The 10,278-nt window shown below is 39.1% G+C and overlaps 3 protein-coding genes across 3 annotated transcripts in view; 1 reads left to right on the top strand and 2 right to left on the bottom strand.

Annotated features, from left to right (window-relative positions):
* lnx2a (ligand of numb-protein X 2a) overlaps positions 1-1,227 on the top strand; it is a 10,593-nt gene extending 9,366 nt beyond the window's left edge. Inside the window, exon 11 of the mRNA XM_017031764.2 lies at positions 241-1,227. Within this exon, the coding sequence (XP_016887253.1) occupies positions 241-386 (146 nt within the window). The 3' untranslated portion in view covers positions 387-1,227. The remainder of the gene's footprint in view (positions 1-240) is intronic.
* An 11-nt stretch (positions 1,228-1,238) lies between these two features.
* gtf3ab (general transcription factor IIIA, b) lies at positions 1,239-3,650 on the bottom strand. Its single transcript, XM_008307998.3, has 9 exons — positions 3,441-3,650; positions 3,233-3,327; positions 3,037-3,133; positions 2,874-2,962; positions 2,725-2,798; positions 2,532-2,612; positions 2,211-2,443; positions 1,953-2,006; positions 1,239-1,872 (listed from the first exon to the last, which is right to left on the bottom strand). The coding sequence occupies exons 1-9, from the start codon at positions 3,552-3,554 to the stop codon at positions 1,747-1,749; spliced, it is 963 nt and encodes a 320-aa protein (XP_008306220.1). The 5' UTR covers positions 3,555-3,650; the 3' UTR covers positions 1,239-1,746.
* Positions 3,651-8,442: 4,792 nt separating this feature from the next.
* The window catches only part of rpl21 (ribosomal protein L21), a 28,168-nt gene continuing 26,332 nt past the window's right edge, over positions 8,443-10,278 (bottom strand). Inside the window, exons 5-8 of the mRNA XM_008308012.3 lie at positions 9,894-9,955; positions 9,541-9,653; positions 8,683-8,833; positions 8,443-8,566 (exon numbers count right to left, since the gene is read on the bottom strand). Of these exons, the coding sequence (XP_008306234.1) occupies positions 8,477-8,566; positions 8,683-8,833; positions 9,541-9,653; positions 9,894-9,932 (393 nt within the window). The 5' untranslated portion in view covers positions 9,933-9,955 and the 3' untranslated portion in view covers positions 8,443-8,476. The remainder of the gene's footprint in view (positions 8,567-8,682; positions 8,834-9,540; positions 9,654-9,893; positions 9,956-10,278) is intronic.

The raw sequence follows: 10,278 nt of genomic DNA on the forward strand, positions 1-10,278 counted from the left end.
GACTGGTGAATGTAAAACAGGAACAATCAGATACTGTATTTTGAACTACAAGTTCAAAATACTCTAATAATAAAAGAGGTTTTTTTGGGTCCTTAATATACTCTGTCTATGAGGCACTTTAATATGAAGTCTTGTCAAATCAATATTTTTATGTGATGCCTTTTAATTTAGGGCTGGTTAAACCCACATTAGAGCAGCTGTCCAGGTCTATTTTTATGACATACTCAGTTGTCTCTTGGTGTCACTCTAGGTGTGGTGACATGATTGTGGCAGTCAACGGCCTTTCCACCACAGGAATGAGCCACTCTGCGCTGGTGCCCATGTTGAAGGAGCAGCGCAGCCGGGTGGCCCTCACTGTGGTCTCCTGGCCGGGCAGTCTGGTATAGCTGGGCCTGATCAGGGGCAGTGCTGGGCTCCACGCTAACTCCCACCAGAATGTTCTATATTGGGAACGACCTTGGCCAAAGTGAACTGGTACGCGCTACTGTACATCGCTCCATACCGGGCTTAATCCAGGACCAAATGCATTCAGAACTGTAATAGACCCAGCAGGACCAAGCCTGTCCTGACCGGGTGGGACCTGATCCAGATCGTGCCACGTCACTCGACAGACTGCTCTCACACACACACTGCTGTGTTCATATGTTCATGTTGTCTTCGCTCCCACAGGGAGAATGGTACTGTAACTGTTAACAGGCGGTCTGTGCTGTATTCATCTCACCGGGCAGTTGTAGATTGCAGGGCTGTATTCAGGTGGATGCATCATTGCAGGTAGACGTAGAATTTAAAATAACGTAGCCCATTGTCCTGCATCACCTGGGATGTGATCATGTTAAATCAAGATGTTCTGCAACTCCAGCGCTGCATCCATCTGAATAAGCCTCAGGCCTTATTAGAAAAACCTGCCTCACACTTAGGCCTCATCACCTTCACAACCAGCTGTCCATCAGCTGGACTTTTATACATGTGTGAATGTGTGTTTGTTTAATAAACGTGTCCTTCGAAGGAATCATCCTTCTTTAGCATGTTTCTTTCACAAGTGATCAGATCATGGAAGTTTAGCATCTTTACACGAGAAAAAACATTTTACTATAGTCAAAATCGGGAGGTTTGGGGGGAAAAAAATGCCTTGAAACAGACAAAAGGTGGCTTTAATATCCCTGTTTATTTCTACAAAACCTAAATGCAAAAAGAAAAGCAGGGCTGCTGTAGCACAAAACATGCATTACTTTTGCAAAAAGAAAAGCAGGGCTGCTGTAGAACAAAACATGCATTACTTTTTAATCATATACAGCAAGTTTTATTTTAGTGGATTACATGCCAGTCCATGGAAACCACTGTATTAGAGATAAACTGAAACCTTACTGTAAGTTAATTTGAAGACAAATTATAAATGTTGAACAAAAATAACCTGCAACAGCTCTTATTTAGCCAAAAAATAGCAGGAAAACTTTGCCACTTTCTGGCACAAATCTTAAGCACTTTGAAAAGACTCCAAGTCAAACAAGAAACAAGTGTTTCAACCAAAAGAACCTCAAAATCAAAATGTGGCAGAAACAAGAACAAGTCAGCATTAGCTCAAATACTAATACAGCAAATCAAATTGGCTTAAAGTCAAAAACATGACCAAAATTGGAAACGGTTATTCATCAACAGAAAACAAAACCAAATCCGTGTTCAGAAGATAACACAAATGTCAAATAAATTCTTTCAACATCAAACCAAAAATATTTTCATGAACGAGCCTCAGGATTTCTTATCCACTAAAGTAGTTTTTCTCAGCTTCGCAGCTAGCTTGGTGACGTTGGCTGTAGCTGCCGGTCTGACCACAGGTGCCTTATGCTGGGGTCGATTCTTTTTGGCTTTGATTTTCTGTTATATTGGTGAAGAAATGAGGATTATTTACACAATATCCAAAAAAAAAATTACCAAAAAAAAAAAAGGGACGTTACCTTCAGTTTTTTCTTTTCTGGATCATGCACCACTCCATGGCGCCACAGGCTTTCCTAATCATTCAGTCAACAAACAAAGTCATTTAAAATTTCAACCACTCACCGAAAGTAATTTTTAGCAAGTTCATAAATAAACAGAAATTATAGTTTCACAGCACAGTTACTTATTTTAACCTTTTTAGGAGAAAGATTAAAGACAATTAAACAGCAACGTGTACATCAGTAGAAACCAGTTTAATCTGCCTTAGGTTTGTTTACCTTCATGGCAAAGCTCTTCTCACAGCCAGGGTGGGCACAGCTGAAGGTCTTCTTCCCATCGTGCTCACTCAGAACGTGACTCTCCAAGTGGAAGCTTCGGGTGAATTCCTTCTCACAGCCGTCTTTAGTGCAGGACCACGTCTTCCTCTGGCCACAGTGGACCTGCAGCCTGTGCAGGTGCAGGAACCAGGAGTTGTTGAATTGCTTCTTGCACTCTGCACACGGCACCTTAACTGAGGAACAGCAGAGGTCAATTTAATAATGTCTGAAGAACAATAAGATGTGCATCAATAAGTCTCCGGCTCAGTATCACCGTCATACCTTTGTGTCCTTTTCTGTGCTTAAGATATTCCGTCCACGTCTGTCCCAGGAAAGGACACGACTCCGTCTCGCAAGGGTAACCTGCGGATTTATTTTTTTAAGAGCACCTTTTAGTGATCCCAGCCTGCTTCAACACATGAATTCAAAAACAAAAGCATAAATCAACTGGCCATTTTCCTGGTAACTGACCAACCTTTGTGGACTTTTTCATGATTCTTCAGTTTCCCCTGAGAAGGAAATTCCTTAGCACATCCTTGGACATTGCATCTACATTAAGAAAAAAAACCCATTTAACTCAATAAGTCAATAATTCTTTGCATCAGCTTTATACAAGTCACTTACTTGAAAGCACCAGGCTGCCCGTGCCCGGCCTGGTGACTCCTGAGTTGGTTCCTCTTGTTGAAGTCTTTTCCACAGCCTTGATAGTTGCACTGGTGAGAGGCAAAAGTGACCCAGAGAAATCCAACCACACTCAAAACAAAAACATTTAAAAACCATGGGGTACTTTATATGGCTTCTCCCAGTGCTGGTGAACTCGAGCCATGTGGTTCTTCATGCTGGCATTAGTGATAAAGGCTTCAGAGCAGCCGTCGGCCGAACACCTGGAGACCACGTGCCGGTAGGAACAGATTTAAACGTGACGAAACGTCGACTTACAGAGCAGAAAGTGACTTTATTTTTTACCCCAATCAGAGACTTACTTGTGTGGTTTCTCACCACTGTGGGTGAGCTCATGTCTGGTCAGTTGGTACCGAGTACAAAAGCTCTTGTCACAGCTTTCACAGGAGAAGGGTTTCTGTTGTGAAACATCATTTATACCAATTGTAATCAGCTCGATTTACTAGTCGTCACGTTCACAAGTTATGTCACGATGTTTGGGCTCCTTCCAACCAACCCCGAGCCACTTACCAACCCCGTGTGTTTGCACAGATGAGCCTCTAGCTTCCACGACTTAGTAAATTTAGCTTTGCAATCGAAAAATGAGCAAATGTAGCTCTTCTGACTTTGTAACCTCTCCCCCATCTTTAATAAGGAATGTCAGATGTGGTGTTGTGGTCACAGACAAACTAGTCTGGTTAAGGAGCAGGACATGCACTGACCTACAGCCTGCTGCTCACCTGTGCTGCATTTATCTTATTGGACTGTACCACCTGTGGTCATAGGGGTGAAGTTGTATTCCAGTGAGATTCAAACATGTGACACCAGGCTTCAGTAGTCTGGTGTGGGAGTGTATTTCAAGTGGGAAATGTGTGACCTGAAGAATAACCAAGGTTTAGCACTGACGCCTCTGACGCCCAGACATTATTAACTTTCATGACTCAGACTCTCGTATTTATTGATCCAGGCTTTAAAAGTGTCACCCAGGCTCCTTGCTATTTCTGTTCTGTCTGAGGTGAACAAGCAAGGAGAGAGGCGACTGTCTGTCTGCAGTAATCACACACACACACACTCGGTACTCAGTGTTCTAATCTTAATCTTATCAACCCTACAATATTGTTTTCTGATAGCTGTGATTTATTGTTATGTCAAGAATTAAAATCGTCATTCTCAGGGCCTTTGACACAGTCGTTCCCAAACAATGTGTCTGGTCCCACGGGTTGGCCTCAGTAGGATTTATTTCACTGACAATATTTTAATATTGTCTAAACCAAATAAATTGTCACATTTGAATCAAAATATTATCTAAGATATAGAATTTTGCTATATATTTTTTAATTATCAGTGTTAAATACGACACATAATTAAGGTACCTTTTAAGAACACAGGAAGTGAACGTCAGCTATCGCTGCACAATCCTTTTGATATTTACGTTACGTTTATCAAACAGCCAAACATCATCGAGGGTGGGGCCTGAGGTTAAGCTAAAGAAAAACAATAGAACATAGTTTTATAAAGACAAAAAACTCACAGAGGAAAAAAGTAAAAATAATAAACATGCAATGCTAAATTCTAGCTAAAATAAAGTTAGAATAGAAAAAGGTTAGGAAAAGCCAGCTTCTGCTAAAGCTAACAGGATAAACTAAGTAGCAAAAAAGAATGGCAACAAGTTGATATAAAAAACTATGGTTGATTTTAAACATAATTTAAAATTTGCCCAAACACAGTAACAACATTTATTATAAAATTAAATGTCAAGTCTCCTTGCATAGCAACAATAAAACGACTTTTTTAAAAGAAAAAAAAAGACACATATTTTATAGTGTCGTTCCTTAACATTTTTTAACAATCCTGGCTGATTAGAACTTTCCCACATATAATGAACACTAGTTCATTATAGTTTGATTTTGAAGGTGTATAAATACGCCTTACATTTTCTGAGGGCAAAATAGTTAAAGGTTAAAAACCAGTCAGAGTGACTAACAATCCACTGACATTATCTGCTTGTCCAAACATGTCAGATGACCCCGTCGGCCCACAGCCATGCTCTCACAGGAAACCTTTGACTGACTTTTGTGAATAAGGCCTATTGAGAGCCTGTTGGGCGTTCACTCACTGCCCTGCCGTGCTGCAGGTGAACAGGCCTCTGTCAGTCCACACTCTTATCAGCCTCCTTCTCCTCATCCGGTCCGTCCCACCACCAGCGCCTCCTCTTCTTCTGCTGTCAGGCCCCGCGGATCAATACAGCTGGCCCAATATGCACATATATGAGCACGCCTGCCCCCACCTCTGATAACCACCGACCCTATCACCACACCTATCACACACAGAGATACAGCATGCACTCTGTTTGGACTGAGCCGGGATTTCCTGCGGCCTTTGTCAAACCCTCGGGCCGATCCCAAACACACAGATCACGTGGGAACACACACTCACACACAGGGTCACACTCTCACACGACAATCAAAAATATTACTGTCATGATCGCAGCTTTTTTCACTGGTTTTTTTCTGAGGTTTTATTTTTAGGAATTAAATCCTCTTGTGTACAATAATAAAGAAAACTGAGTTCCTAACTTTTAAAACAATTATTATAGTGGAAATATTATTTACACCTTTAAGGTACGTTTAACATAAACTCAGATAACAGTTTTACCCTTTTATGTGCTCTTAAATTTCACAGCCAAATTTTGTCTGTCATATCAAAAAGCTAATGTTCAGATCTGTATTTAGCTAACTTTGAGCTCTTCCACCTGTTTTCTCCACTGTATATCTGTGCTGTTTGTCATCTACCAAGCCAACATTTAGCATATTGTTTCTAAGGTATGGTTTGGTAGATTTTCCACATTTGTACTGCAAGTCAGTGTGTTTGTGTGTGCATGTTGTGTGTGGTTAATATGTAACACCCTGAGTCGATACAGCTGCTCTGAGCTGCTGCTCTGAGCTGACAGACTCAATCTGTGTCTGTCAAACGTGTGTGATTAAGGAGTTCATAGTGCTCCGACGCTTTTATCCACAATCCTCCTCTCTCTCTCTCTCTCTCTCTCTCTCTGTTTACTATTCATCTTTCAATCAGTAACTTCCATGAGTCAGTGCCACACATGACACCCTGGTGTATCTGTGAGAACACACACATACACTCACCCACACACACAAACACATTCACAATGGACCTACTGTAGATGAAGAGGTCGGCTTTAAACTGAAACTGATCAGATGTCAGATTTTAGTAACTAAAAATTTGATTTTAAAAAACAACAACACTATAGAAATGGAAATGTTTTGATATGAAATGTGTTGGATCTGTGGGAATATAATTTCATTCATATACATGACTTTTTTTTTCTTATCTAAAATACTTGAAGCTAAATCCAGCCAGTAGGGATCAATACCAAGGGCTTTAGCTGTCCGTCCACACACTGATTGATTGGGTTTTATTTTTCCATCTGTTTTCCTGGTTTTATCTCCTCAGGTTGTTGGATACTTATTACTCTGCCCTGATAAAACCCTGGTCTGGATTCCCTGACCTTAGGCCAGCAGGGTTAAAAAGATGACTCTTGGTTTGATGCTCCAGAAGGTGCCATCAGCAGCAGCAGCAGCCAGTTTGGGATTATGGACAATCACTCCTTCCCTTATTCCTAATATTCAACATTTTTTCTCTCAACATTAACTCAAGGTGAATTATTCTTTAACAAGATTCTTGGTATATAAAAATGATTGTCTCCTTTCCTTGCTCTGTTTCCCTGTCTCTCTCTCTCAAACACACACACACGCACTTGCAGACACTCCATCTTGTCAGCTGCAGACCGTATCTCTGCAAACTGGTCCTAATTCGTGTAAATATTGGGTAAAGTACTGAGGTGGGATGAGATAACCTATTAGTCACATAACCAGCCAGCCATTCAGCCTCCACTGATTAAACACACACACACACACCAAGTGCTCCACAAACACACACACTCACACCACAAGAAGCTGTTCATGTCTGCCTATAAATGATGTATATGTTTTATTTATGGTAACATAAATAAATAATTGCTACTCTTGAGGGGTGTGTTATTCAACAGCTGATACATGACACAGTATATTATTGTAACAAATCAATGTTGTACTGGAGCAGTTAAACAATGAATTCAGTAGAAAGTATTGATAATGTTACACAACAACGGTAATTCTGAACTAAACTTTGAGAAACGTAGGACTGGATAGTCCTTTAACTTCTTCTAAGTTCTTCAACACTTTATAATAAAAAATATTCGTCCAAAAATAAATCGTCCAAAATTAACACTTGTTTTATTTTTTTTAAATGTTGTGAGAAAACAAATTCTCTGTGGGGCAGCCATGTTGGATAACGGACGTTTAACACATTTTATTATATTATTATAAGTAGCCTATATATTGTATGTTATATCTAATAAAATGATATGATGTTATATCATAAAAATATGTCAATTTTAGGTCATATCACTCAACCTTTCAATCAAGGCGATGTATTACATTACTATTTTTGTACAGTTAAAACGAGAGCGTCAAAGAATTGGGTCATGACTGAGAGATTCAGGTGAAGTGTGTCCCGAGGCTGGGTCGTTTGTTAAACGTCGTGTTATACTGTGTGGTTTCTGTGGCTCCACTCCGTATCAAACAATGACGTTTATAAACTCTATTTTAATCAATACACCGACATCTGTAACGTCTCTGGGCACTGGAAAATGACAATGTCCGCGGTTTGGGGTTAAACTTTAAATGAACGTAGTACAGTGCCACCTTGTGGCCAAATAGTGTAACAACTGCTGCCAATGGAATTCAAGCGTTTTCTTGACAGCCGCTATTTACGTTAGCCATTAGCCGTTTTATCGACCATTTTTCTGGCAAATCACAGGAATAAATAACTGAAAACTATCTTTCGTTTTAATTGGTTAAATTAGACGTTGGTTGTCATATTTAACCTGTGAAAAGAAATATAATTGGTAGAGAGAATCAGAAAAACGACAAGAGGTAAAAGATAAACAGAACAAAGAAACAGAAGAAAAATATGAAGCAGCAAAATAGGGCTATCATATAAAAGAAATGTTTGACCCCAACAGATCATATCATAATATACCAGTCTGTTAACTGTCAAGTGTTTTTTCCAGGTTCCATTGTGATCATCCTCTTACTTTTTGGCAGCACCAACTCAAATCATTAATTGTGTTATGACATTTGGTCCATCTCAATCATGTCTCTACTACTGATGTCCAAACATTTCACCCCCAGATGTCTCTATGATATTTAGATATCTAATCATACTCACTTTTATTTCATCCAAGGAAACCTCTTCAACATTACTATCTTTAAGCACATTGCACATACCGGCTTCAGTATGTACAACTATGTATGCTGTACAACTATCTTTACTTTTTTCCATTTCTGCCATAAATCAATGACTTCTTGACTTACAGCAGTCACCGCTAATACATAGAGGTTTTGCAGTGTACAGAAGAAAATGAAGAAATGTAAACAATATTTATTGAAATGAGGACAAGGTCAGTGGCGTGTTGGGTATACAAACATTTTTATTCCGTGAGCACTTTATGCCATGAACTCATAGGGGATGGGCTCCAGGAGCTGTGGCTCGTTTTTCTTGGTGCTGACAAAGTGAGCATCACGTGGAGGAGCGGGCTGTGGAGATAAACCATTTATAAAGTTGAAAAAAAAAGTGATCAAATAAGAAAAGCATAACAAAGAAGTAAAACTTTGAACAAAAATTAACTTCTTTATCATTTTCCACATCATACCTGACGTTTCAGTTCAAACCAGGTGCCCTTCTCCTTAGCCTCCAGCTTCTTGCTCTCGTTTGCTTTGACACGCTGCAGGAAGCTGTCCCTGCTCTTTGAGTGCTTCACGTGCTCAATGCGCACATTGATCCTCTTGGCCAGGATCTTGCCCCTGTTTAAATCCCAAACAATAAAAATGCTCATAACCTTTAAACAGATGGTGCATGTCAACCTGCCGTTAGCACAACATTTAAGGCAACAATGTTGACGTATCAGAACTTCTGTGCTGTCTCCTCAACACAACCCCAGGTCCAACAATAGTCAGACTGGAGTGTTTAAGGAGGTGATACTCTACCCCACAGGAATGACCACAGAGGACACAGGTATCCTTATGGCAAAGTGAAGATGGGGTGCAAAAACAAGCAGATAAATAAAATTCCCTTTTTAATGAACCAACCATATGAGTGAGGTCACAAGTTGTTTTTTTTCTTCTTATGCACTGAACAATCTGTTCAATTATAACAGGAATTAATGAAATCTCTAAGTCTAGTGTTTGAAGACATGTTGGAAACTTGACACTAATTAAGCAAATAAAATCCATAATATTCACATATTGACATAAAATAAAACATTACAACTGTTGTTCCACTAAAACAAATGTCATTTGACTTTAGAAAATGAAGATTTAAATGCAGGCAGATATGGATAAATAAAAGCACTTTACAAATGACCAAAACAAAAAACAAAAAAAAAAAAAAAAACAAAACAGTGAGAACATCAAAAAACTTAACAGAGACTAAAGAGACTAAAAAGTGCTCTTTAGTCAGGTTTTATTATTAAAGCCTGACTTTATTAATTAAAATATAATCTTGTACTTACTTGACCTGCTTGTTAACAATGATACCGACAGCATGTTGGGTTACGTTGTAAACTCGTCCCGTTTTGCCATGGTAGCACTTATGGGGCATACCCTTCTGAATGGTACCTGTGCCCTGGAGAGAAATCACAAGGTCTCATTAAACATTAGACTACCATGTCTAATACCTAAAAACATTTCTACAAAATATATACTTCATGCACCTGCATTTTATGATAAAGATGAGGAAAGTTTGAGGTGAAACTTATGTAAACCTTGTGCTGTTCATCATACTTTAGTGTGCGAACAAATGTGTGAAAATGTGATTTTTGTTTCTTTATTTAACATAGAGATGTGTTTGTAAACAGCATCTTACCTTGATGTCAACAATGTCACCCTTCTTGTAAATACGCATGTATGTGGACAGGGGGATTGGGCCTGGGGGGAAATGTATACATTAAAAGCTTTCACAGATAGATGCAATTTACTTGTGTCAAATGTATTTGGCATCAGAGTAACATGGTACGGTTAGAGTCAGGACAAATCCAAGAAAAACAACAGAATATCAAAATACACAAATAAGAAAAATGTAAAGACTCATGTAACAACATTAAAAAAACAAAATACACAAGCAGAATGTACCCACATTTTAAATGAACAAAATGACAGTTATAACAGTAGATGGTGAGACCAAGTATCTTCACAAAATGTACACAGATAATGCTCTAATATTAAAGTTACAAAGGTGCGTTTTCAATTTG

The sequence above is a fragment of the Cynoglossus semilaevis genome, chromosome 3 (assembly GCF_000523025.1).
Source record: "Cynoglossus semilaevis isolate Cse_v1.0 chromosome 3, Cse_v1.0, whole genome shotgun sequence".
NCBI classification, from domain to species: Eukaryota; Metazoa; Chordata; class Actinopteri; order Pleuronectiformes; family Cynoglossidae; genus Cynoglossus; species Cynoglossus semilaevis.